General features: G+C 48.2%; 2 protein-coding genes across 5 annotated transcripts in view; both read right to left on the bottom strand.

Moving 5' to 3' along the window:
- Positions 1 to 17,488, bottom strand: part of GHITM (growth hormone inducible transmembrane protein) — a 213,140-nt gene that overhangs the window by 189,975 nt on the left and 5,677 nt on the right. The gene's annotated exons all lie outside the window — the stretch shown is intronic.
- The window catches only part of LOC137421345 (uncharacterized), a 303,203-nt gene that overhangs the window by 106,636 nt on the left and 179,079 nt on the right, over positions 1 to 17,488 (bottom strand). For 3 of the 4 annotated variants that reach the window (XR_013622346.1, XM_068107313.2, XM_068107312.2), the window contains exons 27-28: positions 6,323 to 6,401; positions 1,846 to 6,149 (exon numbers count right to left, since the gene is read on the bottom strand). Coding sequence is in view for 2 of the 4 variants with exons in the window: in XM_068107313.2 (XP_067963414.2) it covers positions 1,846 to 6,149; positions 6,323 to 6,401 (4,383 nt within the window). In the remaining 2 variants the exon portion in view is untranslated. The remainder of the gene's footprint in view (positions 1 to 1,845; positions 6,150 to 6,322; positions 6,402 to 17,488) is intronic. The other variant, XR_013622345.1, reaches the window with a different exon arrangement.

A 17,488-nucleotide genomic window follows, 5' to 3' on the forward strand; every position in this document is an offset into this window, starting at 1 on the left:
ATGACTTGGGCTTTACGAAGAGGGTTTGAAGGCTTGGGGTTTGATGACTTGGGCTTTACGAGGAGGGTTTGAAGACTTGAAGCTTGATGACTTGGGCTTTACAAGGAGGGTTTGAAGACTTGGGGCTTGATGACTTGGGCTTTACGAGGAGGGTTTGAAGACTTGGGGCTTGATTACTTCGGCTTTACGAGGAGGGTTTGAAAACTTGGGGCTTGATGACTTGGGCTTTACAAGGAGGGTTTGAAGACTTGGGGCTTGATGACTTGGGCTTTACGAGGAGGGTTTGAAGACTTGGGCCTTGATGACTTGGGCTTTACGAGGAGGGTTTGAAGACTTGGGTCTTGATGACTTGGGCTTTACGAGGAGTGTTTGAAGAATTGGGGCTTGATGACTTGGGCTTTACGAGGAGGGTTTGAAGACTTGGGGCTTGATGACTTGGGCTTTACGGGGAGGGTTTGAAGACTTGTGGCTCGATGACTTGGGCTTTACGAGGAGGGTTTGAAGACTTGGGGCTTGATGACTTGGGCTTTACAAGGAGGGTTTGAAGACTTGGGGCTTGATGACTTGGGCTTTACAAGGAGGGTTTTAAGACTTGGGGCTTGATGACTTGGGCTTTACGAGGAGGGTTTGAAGACTTGGGGCTTGATGACTTGGGCTTTACGAGGAGGGTTTGAAAACTTGGGGCTTGATGACTTGGGCTTTACAAGGAGGGTTTGAAGACTTGGGGCTTGATGACTTGGGCTTTATGAGGAGGGTTTGAGGACTTGGAGCTTGATGACTTGGGCTTTACGAGGAGGGTTTGAAGACTTGGGTCTTGATGACTTGGGCTTTACGAGGAGGGTTTGAAGACTTGGGCCTTGATGACTTGGGCTTTACGAGGAGTGTTTGAAGACGTGTGGCTAGATGACTTGGGCTTTACGAGGAGGGTTTGAAGACGGGCCTTGATGACTTGGGCTTTACGAGGAGGGTTTGAAGACTTGTGGCTCGATGACTTGGGCTTTACGAGGAGGGTTTGAAGACTTGGGGCTTGATGACTTGGGCTTTACAAGGAGGGTTTGAAGACTTGGGGCTTGATGGCTTGGGCTTTACGAGGAGGGTTTGAAGAAAAAAGGGGTTCAAGACTTGAAGGCACATTTTACATTACGCGGAATGTCCACGGGTCCCTGCCATTATGCTGTCAAATGACATTCCTGCCAAACTCCGTAAATATGCCACACTCTATAGGGAACTAATTCCCTTACAACAGCCTGGTGGAACCGGGTTATCCGACATCCATTTATCTAGACTACAACAGGACTCGGTAGAGAGCATACCTCCACCAAGATGAACAGTTTACGTTTTGTATCCAACTGATAGGCCGGATCTGCATCCAAACATCAACAAAATCTAATCAGGTTGTCCTTGTCACCTACCCAACCCATCCACCAAGTTTTGTCACAATTGATCCACAACATTTTGTGATATTGTGCTATATATCGTTTTTGGCCCTATCTCACAATGGTCTCACAATGGGATCTTCACCAAAATCAAATAAATTTGTCCTTAGCACACACCCAACATGCCCACCAAATTTCGTCTGAATCTGCCCATAACATTTCTAAATACCCTGTTCAGAGACAGACACACAAACAAACAAACAGGGGTGAAAACATAACCTCCGTCCACCTTCGGTGGCGGAAATAACAATGCGAGCACAAGATATGAGGCCTACCTGAAAAAACACTTTTCAAAATGAAGTTGATAAATAATGGTACATAGATGGATAGAGATGGTCATTCAATCATTGCAGAAAATAAAAACAAGAAACAATATTGTATGATTCACCAGGGAAGACCAATAACATACCCACATTGATGATTCCGTGGAGGTGATTGCAGAGTTGCGATGGAGTGAAAGCTGGCAATCGTGCTGCATTCTGCTGCACCTGTGCTTGCTTGTGCATTTGAAGATGGTTGTACAGGGAAGCAACATTTTCTTGCAGCTCTGTTGTGGCCTGGCCATGCATGTTTGCCTGTATGGTGACAGTACTTTGTGGCTGTGCCAGTGTGTGCTTAGGTGCCTGCGGCTGTGCCAGTGTGTGTTTAGGTGCCTGTGGCTGTGCCTGTGTGTGTTTAGGTGCCTGTGTGTGCTCAGGTGCCTGCGGCTGTGCCTGTGTGTGCTCAGGTGCCTGCGGCTGTGCTTGTGTGTGCTCAGGCGCCTGGGGCTGTGCATGATGATGTACATAGTCGTGAGCCTGTGGTTGTTCCAGTATGTGTGCTTGCAGTTGTGCCTGTGCATGGTGGTCTTGCACCTGAACGTGGTGGTCTTGCACCTGCTGGTTCTGAGCTTGGTGGTCTTGCACCTGCTGGTCCTGCACATGTTGGTGCTGGTTCTGAGCATGGTGGTCCTGCACCTGTTTGGCCTGCAGCTGCACAGGTGTGTGTCCATGGTCATGTGCGTGATCATGAACCTGCAGTTGTGCGTGTGGTTGTGACTGGTCGTGCACCTGTGTTTGTGCCTGGTCGTGCAAACGTGATTGTGTGTGGTGGTGGTCTTGCACCTGCAGGTGTGTCTTTGCATGGTCCTGTGCATGATTGTGAGCCTGTGGTTGTTCCTGCTTGTGTACCTGGCAGTGATGGTCCTTCGCCTGTGACTGTGCCTGCGTGTGCACACAGTGGTCCTGCATCTGCGGCTGCGTGTGCACATGGTCATGTGTTTGCGACTGCCCATGCGTGAGGGTGTGCACATGGTCATGTGTCTGCGACTGCCCATGCGTGAGGGTGTGCACATGGTCTGGTGCTTGCGTCTGCGTATGTGCCTGTGTCTGTAGGTGCGCATGGACATGCTTCTGTGGTTGCACGTTTGCATAGTCGTGCGTCTGCAGCTTTACATGGTCGTGATTCAGTGGCTGCTCATGATTTTGTGCATGGTCATGCAGATTGTCCTGGGCATGCACGTGTGCCTGAACGAGGTCTTGCGCATGGTTGTGTGCCTGAACATGTACACGGTCCTGTACCTGTGCCTGCACATGCGCCCGGTCATGCACCTGCGCCTGAGCATGCCTACACTCCTGCGTGTGTGCATGGTTCCACGCCTGCGGCTGTACCTGTGTGTGTGCATTCTTCTGTGCCTGTCTCCATGAATTGTCTTGTACCTCTGACAGTGCATGTGCATTGTCGTTGGCCTGTAGTTGTGTCTCTGTGTGTGCATTTCCGTGTGCCTGCAGCTGTGTCTGTGTGTGTGCATTGTCCTGTGTCTGGGTGTGTGCATTGTCCTGTGTCTGGGTGTGTGCATTGTCCTGTGTCTGGGTGTGTGCATTGTCCTGTGTCTGTGTCTGTACATTGTCCTGTGTCTGTGTGTGTGCATTGTCCTGTGTCTGTGTGTGTGCATTGTCCTGTGTCTGTGTGTGTGCATTGTCCTGTGTCTGTGTGTGTGCATTGTCCTGTGTCTGTGTGTGTGCCTGTGTCTGTGTGTGTGCCTGTGCCTGTGTGTGTGCCTGTGCCTGTGTGTGTGCACTGTGTGCCTGTGTCTGTGTCTGTATGTGTGCATCGTCACGCACTTCTGGCTCTGTCTGTGTGTGTACATTGTCCGGCACCTGTGGCTGTGCCTGAGTTTGTGTATTGTTACATGCATGCGGCTGTGCCTGTATGTGTATGTTGTCATGTGCGTGTGGTTGTAACATGTCGGATGTGTCATGTATTTGCATATGCACTTGTGCATGTGTGTGATCGTGCATTTGTGTACTAATCTTCGCATGGCCGTGACTGTGCGTTTGTGTCTGATCATGCGTTGGCACCTGTGTCTGTACGAGTGCCTCGTCACGTATTTGTGCATCTTCCTGGGTGAGGGCTTGGACATGCGTTTGTGCGATTGCTTGTATGTGGTCAAGCATTAGCGTATGTGCCAGCGCCTGGCCCTGGCCATGAGCCTGTGCGTGTGGTGGTGTGTGGGGATGATCGTGCACTTGTGGTGGTACGTGGAGAGCCTGAGTATGGACATGAATGCACGTTTCTGGGTGCTGCTGCACAGGGGCATGGTCATGTATTTGCAACTGGGAACGGTCATGCACAGGTGTTTGGCCATGCACCTGCATAGTTGCGTGGACAAGGGAGGGGGCCTGCAGATGAATATGGCAATGTGCTAGTCTATGCGCATGGGTAGGGGATTGTAGCCAATTTTGGTTCTGAGATTGCACATTTAAGTGGGTTTTACTTTTAGCTTGAGGCTTCAGCTGTATCAGTGAGTAGCCCTGAGGATGAAGCTTTGATTTTTCCTGGAAAACAGACGATGACTGTGTCCCGGGGTTCGAGGGTGACCGCTCCTCCAGGCTCGAGGGCAACTGCGCCTCCGGGCTCGAGGGCGACCGAGGTCGTTGTTCCTGAGACTGTGGTTTCATCTGTGTGCAGGCCAGAGATTGGACTTGCGTTTGCACACAGTGTTGAGGCCTGATCAATGGAAGCACATGCTCCTGCAGCCAAGGCTGAGTCTGTGTCTTTGCATGTGGATGTACCTGTATTTGTTTCTGAATCTGAGCACAGAGTTCTGACTGTGATTGACTGTCTGAATGGCTTTCTCGATGTGGCTGGAGCTGTTGCTGTTGCTGTGTTTGTGAATCAGCATGCCCATTAGAATGTTGTTGATGTTGCAAATGCAGCCAAGCCCCTTGCTCTGAATGTGCCTCCTGGGTTATGGGTGAAGCTGAACTACGAGTCAAGGATGACCCAGGCTCTCCGGGTGAAGCTGTGCACGACTCTGTAATCAATGAGGACAATGAATCTTTTGGCGAGGATAATGATGCTTCTGGCTGTGAAATGAAATGTGAATTTGAGGATGGTTGTGAGATATTGCATATTTCTTGAGGGCAATCATTTAGTTGTGGCTGTAGTTGGCTTACTGGGCTTTGTATGTCCTTTTGGGAAATTGGTTGTATTTTTGTGTTGTGGGGATTGTATTGCAAACTTGGCACCACCTGTGGAAATGAATGATTTTGCCAGTGTGATTGTGTTTGGGGTTTGAGCTTTGTACATTTGTGTTCTTCATGTGATTGGATTTGTATTGCAGTAAAAAACGATGCATCAGGCAGGATGATGCCCTCTGTGCGTAACCCAGAAGGGGCGCTACTCACACGTACCTCAGTGGGTTGCACAGTGTACTGGAGGGAAGGTTGTGGGAGGCTTCGATGAATAGGTTGCACTAGCCTCCGACGGAGGGGATGCTCGTGCGTCCGACGGAGGGTATGCTCGTGCGCCCGAAGGAGGGAATGCTCGTGCGCCTGACCAATGGGATGGATTGGTGCCTGACCGACAGGCTGAAGGGACATCTGGTGGATAGGATGGACCGGTGGTGCCTGACCGAAGGGATGGACCAGCGCCTGACCGACGGGATGGGCAGGTGCCTGGCAGATGGGATTGACAGGCACCTGACCGATGGGATTGACAAGCGACTGACCGATGGGATTGACAGGCGCCTGTCCGATGGGATGAACAGGCGCCTGACCGATGGGATTGACCGGCGCCTGACTGGTGGGATGGACAGGTGCCTGGCAGATGGGATGGACAGGTGCCTGACCGATGGGATGGACTGGCGCCTGACCGATGGGATTGACTGGCATCTGACTGATGGGATTGACCGGCACCTGACCGATGGGATTGACCAGCGCCTGGCTGACAGGATGTACAAGTGCCTGGCAGATGAGATGGACCGGCACCTGACCAATGGGATGGACCGACACCTGACCGATGGGATGGACCGGCACCTGACGGATGGGACGGATTTGCTCCTGACCAATGGGATGGACTGGCACCCGATCGATGGGATGGACCGGCACCTGACGGATAGGACGGGCCGGCGGCTGACGGATGGGACGGACCGGCTGTCGACGGATGGGATGGGCCGGTGACTGACGGATGGGATGGGCCGGTAACTGACGGATGGGACGATCCTGTGGCTGACGCTGTGGCTGCTGCCTTTGTGCCTGAGGTTGTAAGAGTGTGTGTCGGGATGGAATACAAGACTGAGGAGGGTCATGTTTTTTAAGCTGTGAAACGGTGTTGTGTGGTGTTTGTTGTTGAAATTGTGAGGCACTGTTTCGTTGTGGCTGTCTTGTAATTTTACAGGAATAAGTGGTGCGTATTCCAGCATGCATTGTGCTCCAAAAAACACGACGGCACCTGCAAACAAAATGAAATGTCCATGTACACACCAAAGTAAATTATTTAATCGCATTTGAATCGTTCAAATTGCACATCGTTGCTTTAAACATCAACTGCAAACCAATTTAACTAAAAAGGCATCAAAATTGGGCTATGGACCATAGGCAGCTTTTTTCTTCCTCATTGCTCACTTGTAGCCAAGTGGATAAAGAACGCCTCCTCTATCAGACTGTTCACAAAGATGCCCCAGACTTTCAACTTGCAAGGAACCTAGGGACATGAAAGGGAAAGGTAAAAACACTTTGCCACCAGAATCCCCAAACCTGCATCACAACACTGTCAACCACAGATGTCAAACTCCAGCAACAGTCATGCGGAAAATAAATCGACCATATAAAACACAATATTAGTTTATGTGTTTGTACAGACGAGTACACCCGTTCCTTACGGGATCTAGGGTCCGGCCTCGAGAACATCGGGGGGGGGGGGGGGGGGGTGCTCATTTACCAAGTTTGTTGTGGAGCGCTCGCCAAGTGGTATAATCATTCGAGCAAGCATTCAATTCAAAACCATTGATAAGGAACGGCTGGCTTGGCAAGAGTAACTTGGCTTGGCAAGAACTGATTGGTAACTGGTCTGAGCACACCCCGGGTTTTCTCCCTTTCAGTTTAGAGTTAAACAGCAGAAGCGACTGTTTCAAAAGGTAATCAAACGTGTTTGTGGTTTATAATATTTTTTACTTGTGGTAGGTGGTGCTCCCATCAAAATGGCACAATAAGCTGTTGCGTATTTTAGTATGACACCAAACTGCGTATTTTAGTATGATGTTTGTCCCCCTTCATAAGGACGATTTGAGTCAGGGTTTAAAGACAATCTTTTAACACTAATGTGTGTTCACTACGGTCTATTTTAAGGATAAAACAAACATTACCAAGTTTGTTGTGGAGCGCTCGCCAAGTGGTATAATCATTCGAGCAAGCATTCAATTCAAAACCATTGATAAGGAACGGCTGGCTTGGCAAGAGTAACTTGGCTTGGCAAGAACTGATTGGTAACTGGTCTGAGCACACCCCGGGTTTTCTCCCTTTCAGTTTAGAGTTAAACAGCAGAAGCGACTGTTTCAAAAGGTAATCAAACGTGTTTGTGGTTTATAATATTTTTTACTTGTGGTAGGTGGTGCTCCCATCAAAATGGCACAATAAGCTGTTGCGTATTTTAGTATGACACCAAACTGCGTATTTTAGTATGATGTTTGTCCCCCTTCACAAGGACGATTTGAGTCAGGGTTTAAAGACAATCTTTTAACACTAATGTGTGTTCACTACGGTCTATTTTAAGGATAAAACAAACATGAAAAACATTTTCCATAAAAGAGTAATGATGTCTCTTCTAATGGAATTGTAGATGGTGGCTTGCAAACCGAGCCTCAAGGGCGGTGTACAGAAGCGTTTTTTAAAATATCAATAAATACAAGGCTCGGGGAGGTGAAAATCGCTGCACATGATGTGCAACGCACGCATTGTGAAACGAGTGTTCATTTATATCCGTATGATGTCTCATAAATGAAGAAGACATCAGCACACCTGATACTAGGCTGAGGCTTCAGACTTCCGCACACTCACGAGGCTGCAACAACAAATAAACTGTTCCAACCCGTCATTTGTGACGTGTTTTTTACCAGTAAATAAATAAAAACAAGACATATGTCATGCATAGCACGATACCTGCGTAATCCCTAAAATAAGTTGTTGGCCTATGTCCTATGATGATCTCAAAAATAATTGGTGGTTGAATTCAGTGACCAGAAATGCAAATCCTCTTAAAATTTCAAGTCAATCAAATGAAAATGGAGCATTTTAGAAATTTGGCCTATGTTGACCTTTTAGCCTGTTGACCTATTGACCTCATAAACAATAGGCGTCTTGCTTATGACCAACTCTACCATTTGGTGAAGTTTCCTGAAGATCGGTTGAAAATTGTGACTTGTAGGCGACTGACTGACATACAGACAGACAGACAGACAGACAGAATACGCACAAGACCAACAAATATACTTGAAACATCTTCGATTTTCGCAAGTAAGAACTAGAACGGCACTCGGCAGAGCTACCTCCGATAGGCTGAACAGTTTATGCTTTGCATCCCACTGATAGGCCGGATCTGGATTCGGACCTGAACCAAAATCGAATAGGCTTGTTGTTGTCACCTAACCAACTCGTCTACCTGGTTTAGTCACAACTCGTCCACAATTTTTTTGAGATATGTTATATATCGCTTTTCACCCGATCTCTCAATGGTGAAGAATGACCTAGAAATTAAATAATTCTCGTATCCGAATCCATATTCAGATCTTCACCAAAATCGAATTGAATCGTCCTGGTCACATAGTCAACCTGTCCACCAAGTTTCGTCCAAATCAGTCCATAACGTTTTGAGATATCCTGCTATGTATCGTTTTTGGCCCGATGCCCCAATGGTGAAGAATCACTTTAAAAATTCTACTATCCGAATCCGGATCTTCACCAAAATGTAATCATTTCGTCCTTGTCACATACACTACCTCTCTGCCAAATTTTGTCCGATTCCGTCCACAACTTTTTGAGATATCTTGTTCACAGACAGACAGGGGTGAAAACATAACCTCCATCCACCTTCGGTGGCGGAGGCAATAAAATGCATTCTCGACACAAAGCAAACTAGAGCGAAGTTGATGACGCGCCATCGCAAATCCCCACACTTTCCATCGAAAGCAAAGTTGAAACATGGTAAAACGTCCAGGCAGGAATATCAAATTTTGATTTTAATATTTTCCTGTTTTGACCACTGTAACCCTAAGTCCCCACCCCACACCCTTGGGGCATGAGCCGAAGGTCAAATCCAAATAAAATCATTACATATTTCATGCATCTGCCAATGTGTTACTCACCAAATGTTTTACTCACCAAATCAATTCATTCCAAAAAAATATTCCATCTCTTACAGTGCCTCTTTCATACATTCCCTAAACTCTCCTGCTCTCCGCCCCCCCCCCCCCCCCCTCCAGCGCCCTCAATCGTATTTTTGACTCGAAGGTCTCAAGAAACTCATTTTGCAATAAATGTTCGTTTCCCATTAATCGTACACTTTTCAAAATCCAATCTCACCCCTCCCCTCCAAATCTTCCCCATCACACCTTCCCTCAAACACTTCCCCATCACCCCTCCCCTCCAAATCTATCCCCTTGCCCCTCCCCTCCAAATCTTCCCCATCAACCATCTCTTTCAAATATTCCCCCTTGCCCCTCCCCTCCAAATCTTCCCCATCACCCATCCCTTTCAAATCTTCCCCCTTGCCCCTCCCCTCCAAATCTTCCCCATCACCCCTTCCCTCCAAAACCTCCCCATCACCCCTCCCCCCCAAAACTTCCCCATCGCCCCTTCCCTCCAAATCTACCCCCTTGCCCCTCCCCTCCAAATCTTCCCCATCACCCATCTCTTTCAAATATTCCCCATCACCCCTCCCCTCCAAATCTACCCCCTTGCCCCTCCCCTCCAAATCTTCCCCATCACCCATCTCTTTCAAATATTCCCCCTTGCCCCTCCCCTCCAAATCTTCCCCATCACCCATCCCTTTCAAATCTCCCCCCTTTCCCCTTCGCTCCTAAACTCCCCCCACACCCCTCCCCTCCGAGACTCTCCCTCGCTCCTCCCCTCCGAGACTCCCCTCTCACCCCTCTTCCTCAAAGCGTCCTCCCCGCTTCTTCCCCCTTCCAACTTTCACCTTCATCTCCCCCCAACCTTCTGCCTCGCTCTTCCCCCTCCTCAAATAACACCTCACTGTGCCTCACCCAATCACGATCAAAACTTTTGTCCGCCCCAGTCTTCCCTTTCTCCAAGCTATTCTGAAATCTCTGACACACCTTCAACAGCTCTCCCTACCTCTTCCTCCTCTTCCACATCTCACCCTACCTCCCCCCCCACCATGTTTTGTATCCGATGCTCCCCCTCCTCTTCATTAACGGTATGGACCTCAAACATCCGGGGCCTTCGCTCAAACTTGACTGATCTCCCCATACAGGTTGCTTCTGACAAACCAGACGTGATCTGCTTAACAGAAACTTTCCTCCTTCATGATGTCTCTGATTCCTTGGTATCTCTCCCAGGTTACTCCCTCCTCCGGTATGATAGACCTGAGCCTCGTCCTGGAGGTGGGGTTGCTATCTTTATTTTAAAAAACTCTCTTCCTCACTCGCCCTGCACTGCCCTCTCTCCACCTCACCCCCAGGAATACCTTTGGCTGTGGCTTCCCCTTCGCTCCCACCTTTTGTTCATATGTGTGTTGTACCGTCCACCAAACAGTGATGACTCCATCTATATCTCGCTGTCTGACAATATGGACCAACTTCTATCTACCCATCCCAACTCTCTCTTCCTCATATGTGGTGATTTCAATTGTCACCATGCCAGTTGGCTGGGTGTGGGTACCTCTCTCACCAGCCATGGCTCTTCAGCAAAGGACTTCTGCGACTCACTGGGACTGACACAATCTGTCAATTTCCCGACCCGGATCTCAGTCAACGGAGCATCTTCTCTTCTGGACTTGGTTATGACTAACTTCCCTGAAAATGTCTGCTGCTCTTCTTCTGCTCCAATCGGCTCATCTGATCATGTGCTTGTTAAAGTGGACATCTCTCTGACCATTCTCAGAGAGCCTCCTCAGCGTCGACGAGTCTGGCATTTCACTCAGGCCAACTGGCACGGTCTTCAAGCAGCCATCAATCATCTGGACTGGCCTCCCATCTCTACCGCCTCTGACATCAACTCATCCTGGGAATTCTTCCAAAGTAAATTGCTCTCTCTCATGCACAGATTTATCCCATCTCGTCTTCAGTTGTCCTACCCTTCCTCCCGTCCATGGTACATGGATTCTTGTGGTGAGGCTGTTGCCCAGAAACAACTTGCTTTAGTCTCCTGGAAAGCAAATCCAACGGAAGGAAATCTCATTTCCTTTCACAAAGCCCGAAACAAGTGTGTGTCCACCCTCAGGAGAGCCAGGAAACAATATCTCTCTGTTCTCAAGACCGAATCTCAAGACCAATATCTTGGCTAACCCCTGCTCTAGCAGGGAAAATGGCCTTTAAAATGCATGTTGTTGTTTGTTGTTGTCTCAAGACCGAACTCTCTTATCTGTCTCCCTCTTCCAAATCCTGGTGGCGTCTGAGTCAAATCTGTTTCTGGTGTTTGTTCCCCCTCCATCCCCTCCCTCACCTCAAACGGCTACACGGCTGACTCCGCACGTGAAAAAGCTGAATGCCTCAACTCTGTGTTTGCCTCTAAATCTTGTGTCCCAAACCCATCCCTCTCTGTACCCACCATACCCAGTCGTACCCAGCTGCTCCTGGACTCTGTGTCCTTTCCTCCTGACAGGTTGGAAAAGTTTCTGTCAACCCTCGACTCTGATTCTGCAACTGGACCTGACGGCATCAGCCCACGGGTCCTAAAATCCTGTTCTTCCGCTCTTTCACTCCCTCTCTCTGTTCTCTTCACCCTCTCTTTTGCTCAAGGTCATCTGCCATCTGCTTGGAAATCAGCCAACATCACCGCTTTGCACAAAAAAGGTGCAAAAACAGATCCTAGCAACTACAGACCAATCAGCCTTCTCCCAATTATCAGCAAAGTCATGGAATCCATCATTGCTTCAGATATGAAATCTTTCCTCTTCTCCAATGGCTTGATCTCTGATCATCAATTTGGTTTCACACCTGGTCACTCTACTCTGGACATGCTGCTTCTGCTTTCTCAACAATGGATGGAGGTCCTTAATGCCAAACAGGAAATTAGAGCTGTCTCCCTCGACATATCACGTGCCTTCGATACGGTCTGGCACCCCGCTCTGCTCACCAAACTCTCCTCCTTTGGTATCCAAGGAAATCTCCACGCATGGCTGGCGGACTTCCTCTCTAGTCGTAGTCAATGTGTGGCCCTGAATAGGTTTCTCTCATCTCCTCTTCCTGTTCAGGCTGGAGTTCCCCAAGGCAGTGTTATGGGCCCTGTGCTTTTTTTGGTCTTCATCAATGATCTCTCTGAATCTCTTGAAAATCCTCTCTATCTCTTTGCTGATGACTCTACTCTCTGTCGCTCCATTCCTCATCCCTCAAATCGGCAGTCTGCAGCCTCCTCACTCTCTGCAGACCTGCACAAAATCACAGACTGGGCAAACAAGATGAACATGTCTTTCAATCCTGACAAATCTCACACTCTTACGATGTCTCTCTGTAAAGACCGACTGGACAACCCTCCCATCCACTTTCTGAATAATCCTCTCCAAGAAGTTCTGTCACTCAAGCTTTTGGGTCTCACTATCTGCCATGATCTTTCCTGGGAAAACCACATTTCAAATCTGGCCTCCAAAGCCAGTCGCCGACTGGGCATCCTCCGTCGTGCGAAGTCCTTCCTTGGCACACCTGAGCTCCTCACCACATACAAGGCTTTCATCCGCAGCTCAATGGAATACTGCTCTCCCCTCTGGGCTGGTGTTCCTGCCTCACACCTAGCTCGTCTTCACGCTGTTGAAACCAAAGCGTTCAGAATCATTGGAATCTCCTGCGATGAAGCTAACTCCAAGGGCCTTTCACTCACTCACCGCAGGCAGGTGGGTGGTCTTTCCGTCTTCTACCGACTCCTCTCTGGCCTTGCCCCCCCCCCCCCCCAGCTCTCTCTGGGCTCTGTCCCCCAAATATTCCTACAGGTCGCACAAGATCTGCCTGCAACACTCTTATGGTTAAACTGCCAAAATCAAGACTCTCTGCTCACCTTCACTCCTTCATTCCTCTTTTCTCCCGCCTCTGGAACAAACTCCCTCACTCTCTTCAATCCCACTTCACCCTCCAGGTCTTTAAAACAGCTGTTCACCACCATCTCTTATCTTCCCCCATCCAAAACCTTGATCTTTTCTACCCCTGCTAATTTCACCCCAAATCCACTTTTTTGAAATACCAACTTCTGTCCTGGAAGTCCTTGGTGTCCTTGTGTTTTATACTTCTCCAACACCCCCCCGCCCCCCTTCCCATGCCTCCTCCCCCCAAGCCCTATCCCTCCCACACATCTCCCTGCTCTCAAATGCTATGTTTGTGTGCTTCCCCTTCTCTCCCCATCTTGTCTTCCGCTCCCTCTTTTTATATATTTTGTTTGTCTGGTTGATTTGTTTGTGAAATAAATGTTAGCTCTTTCACGAGCCTCGATTCAGTATACCAAAAAAAAAAAGAAAAAAAAAAGTTAATTGCATATACAAAGTTTCATATAAAAATATATTAAAATGTGTCCGAAATTGCATTTCTCGGTATTCGACCCTTTGACCCCTCCCCGGGGGGCAGGGCCAGAAATGGCATTGCTCTTGCACCTTCTTGCCATGTGATCATAAATACCAATTTTGGTGAATTTCAGCCCAATCGTTTCGGTGGAGATAGCATGACGGACAGACGGAGCCAATTACAATATCCCTTTTTTTATTTTATTTTAAAGCGTGGCGATAACTAGAGTTCATAGAACACTTTACCCCGTGCAGTCCTGAGAAAAGGGACATGGGAAGGGTCATTTAAACTCTTGCTTTGCATTCCCGAGCACAATCTACATTCGTTTTGTTTGTAAACCTTTACATAACAGGCGTGATGGTAACGACACAGTGCTATGCACCGCCATATTTGTCAGAATGCAGAATGTCAAGCATGTTTTCTGCCCTCAAGGCATGGATATTGTGTCCAAGTACTGCAAATGGAAGGGCTTTGAAAGTGACAAAACGGCAATTTGTGTTCTACAGTGTTCAAGTATATAATGAAATTGAAATAAATAAAGATTTTAAAGGTCAGAAATTTTTTTTCCTCCAATTTGCAAGTATATAATTAAATTGAAATAAATAAAGATTTTAAAGGTCAGAGAAAAATTTTTCTCCAAGTTGCTTTCTCCAATTATGCTGAGTCCTGGAAAAACAAACCGACCTCAAATCATAAATTTGGAAATGCTATCTATTATAGGGATAAGAAAAGAAGAAGAAAAAAAAAAAGAGTACGATAATCACGTGTTTTAAAAAATTAACAAAGGACAGAAATACAATACTTTGCGACAAATCATGTGGCTCTGCATGAGACCATCTCTTCATGTACTTCCCTTTGACCCCCACACATTTGACCCCCACACATTCCTAACCTTCATCACCCTCTCCGGGTACTGCTTTTGGCTGTCACCGTGCAACTTGGCTGTTTGTTGGTACCTCTCTCACCAGCTACGGTACTTCAGCGAAGGACTTCTGTGACTCCATCGGACTGACTCAATTCGTGAATTTTCCCACCTGGATCTCTCCCAATAGTAAATCTTCCCTTCTAGATTTGGTGATGACCAATTTCCCCGCCAATGTATGTTGCTCGTCCAAAGCCACAATTGGCCGATCTGATCATGTACAGTACTTGACTACAGGCAGCCATTGCACTTCAACACTGGTCTCCTATATCTACCACCCTGATATTAACTCAGCCTGTGAATTTTCCACAGAAACCTGCTCTCTCTTATGCACAGATTCATCCCATCTCGTCAGTTATCCTACCCATCCTCCCGCTCTTGTTACTCTGAATCCTGTGGTGGAGCAGTTGCCTTAAAACAACTTGCATTCTCCTTTTGGAAAGAAACTCCAACCGAAGATAATTCCACAAAGCCCGTAACAAGCGTGTGTACTATCTGAAGTGCCAGAAAACAACATCTGCCCAATCTCAAGAATGAGCTTTCAAACTTGTCCCCCTTCTCTAAAACTCGGTGGCATCTTGTCAAGTCTGTCTCTGGTGCATGCTCCCCTTTCTTCCCCTCCCTCTCTTCATGTGGCACCAGTCTCTGCTCGTGAGAAGGCCGAATGCCTCAATTCTGTGTTTGCTTCAAAATATTGCGTCACCAACCTCTCTCTGTAGCCACCCTTCCCAGTCGTTCCCAACTGCTCCAGGATTCTGTGTATTTTGCATCTGAAAAGGTGGGAAAGTTTCTGACAACCCTCGACTCTGACTCTGCAACTGGACCGGATGGCATCAGCTCATGTGTCCTAAAAATCTGCTCTGCTGCTCTTGCACTTCCACCCTCTGCCCTTTTCACCCTGTCATTTAACCGAGCTCATCCTCCATCTGCTTGGAAATCAGCCAAAATCACAGGATGACATAAAAAGGTGCAAAACGGATCCCCTTAACTAAAGACCTATCAGTTTATTTTCCAATCATCAGCAAGGTCATGGAATCCATCATCGCAGTTGACATAAAATCCTCCCTTTTCTCCAACAACCTCATCTGAGAGCATCAATTCGGATTCAGACCAGGTCACTCCACCTTATAATAATAATAATAATTCATTTATTTTAGACATGTTGCTTCTACTCTCATAATGCATGGAGGCCCTCAATGTCAGACATGAGACCAAGGCCATCTCTCTTGACATATCTCAAGTTTTCAATACAGTCTGGCATCCTGCCTTGCTCTCAAAACTCTCTGCCTATGGAATCCAAGGTCAACTCTACACTTGGATTACTGACTTCCTCCACTCTCGTAGACAACGTGTGGCTCTCAACAGAACCTTTTCATATCCTCTCCCTGTCAAGGCTGGAGTACCCCATGGCAGTGTTCACGGCCCTATCCTATTCCTAACCTTCATCAATTAACTCACCGATTCTCTGGAAAATCCCCTTTATGTCTTTGCTGATTACTTCACCCTCTGCCGTGACATCCCTCATCCTTCCCAGGCAGCAGCCTCTTCTCTCTCCTCAGACCTTGACAAAATTACAAACTGGGAAAACACTTACAATATGTATTTCAATCCTCAGAAATCCTCACACACTCACTCACTCACTCTCACACACATACACACTCACTCACTCTCTCTCTCTCTCTCTCTCTCTCTCTCTCTCTCTCTCTCTCTCTCTCGCTCTGTGTCTCTCGCTCTGTGTCTCTCTCTCTCGCTCTGTGTCTCTCTCTCTCTCTGTGGTTCTCTCTCTCTCTCTCTGTGGCTCTCTCTCTCTCTCTCTGTGGCTCTCTCTCTCTCTCTCTCTGTGGCTCTCTCTCTCTCTCTCTCTCTCTCTCTGTGGCTCTCTCTCTCTCTGTGGCTCTCTCTCTCTCTCTGTGGCTCTCTCTCTCTCTCTCTGTGGCTCTCTCTCTCTCTCTCTGTGGCTCTCTCTCTCTGTGGCTCTCTCTCTCTCTCTCTCTCTGTGGCTCTCTCTCTCTCTCTGTGGCTCTCTCTCTCTCTCTGTGGCTCTCTCTCTCTCTCTCTCTCTCTCTGTGGCTCTCTCTCTCTCTCTCACTCTCTCTCTCTCTGTGTGTGTCTCTCTCTCCTCTCTTCTCTTCTCTCTCTGTCTCTCTTCTCTTCTCTTCTCTTCTCTTCCTCTCTCTCTCTCTCTCTCTCTCTGTGTCTCTCTCTCTGTGTCTCTCGCTCTGTGTCTCTCGCTCTGTGTCTCTCGCTCTGTGTCTCTCTCTCTGTGTCTCTCTCTCTGTGGCTCTCGCTCTGTCTCTCTCTCTCTCTCTCTCTCTCTCTCTCTCTCTCTCTCTCTCTCTCTCTCTCTCTCTGTGGCTCTCTCTCTCTCTCTCTCTCTGTGGCTCTCTCTCTCTCTCTGTGGCTCTCTCTCTCTCTCTCTGTGGCTCTCTCTCTCTCTCTCTGTGGCTCTCTCTCTCTCTCTCTGTGGCTCTCTCTCTCTCTCTGTGGCTCTCTCTCTCTCTCTGTGGCTCTCTCTCTCTCTGTGTGTGTCTCTCTCTCTCTCTGTGTGTGTCTCTCTCTCTCTCTCTCTCCCTCTCTCTCTCTCTCTCTCTCTCTCTCTCTCTGTGTCTCTCTCACTCTCTCTCTCTCTCTCTCTCTCTGAAAGGACCAGCAACCCTCTCATAGTGGTTCAATCACTCAAACTATTGCGTCTCACTGTCAGCCATGATCTCTTTTGGGCAAGCCACATTTCAGAGTTGGCTTCCAAAGCCAGCCACCGACTGGGCATCCTCCATCGTGCAAAGTACTTCCTTGGCATACTTGAGCTCCTATCCACCTACAAGGCCTTCATCCGCAGCTTGATGAAGTACTGATCTCCCCACTGGGCCGGCTCCCCTGCTTCACATCTTGCTCAACTTGACAACGTGGAAACCAAGGCTTTCAAGATCATTGGAATCTCTCGTGATGAAGCCGAGTCTATGGGCCTATCACTTCGCCATTGCCGACAGGTCGGTGGTCTATCTGACTTCGTCCACCTTATTTCTGGTCTTGTATCCTCCGCCCTCTTCGTGATTTGTCCCCCCTTCAAAACAGTTAGGTATCTGCAGGACACACATGGTCCACCAGCAACCCCCTCCTAGTGAAACTGCCTAAATCTAGAACCACTGC

This window comes from Myxine glutinosa, chromosome 2 (genome assembly GCF_964187855.1).
Source record: "Myxine glutinosa chromosome 2, kmMyxGlut1.1, whole genome shotgun sequence".
Classification (NCBI taxonomy): domain Eukaryota; kingdom Metazoa; phylum Chordata; class Myxini; order Myxiniformes; family Myxinidae; genus Myxine; species Myxine glutinosa.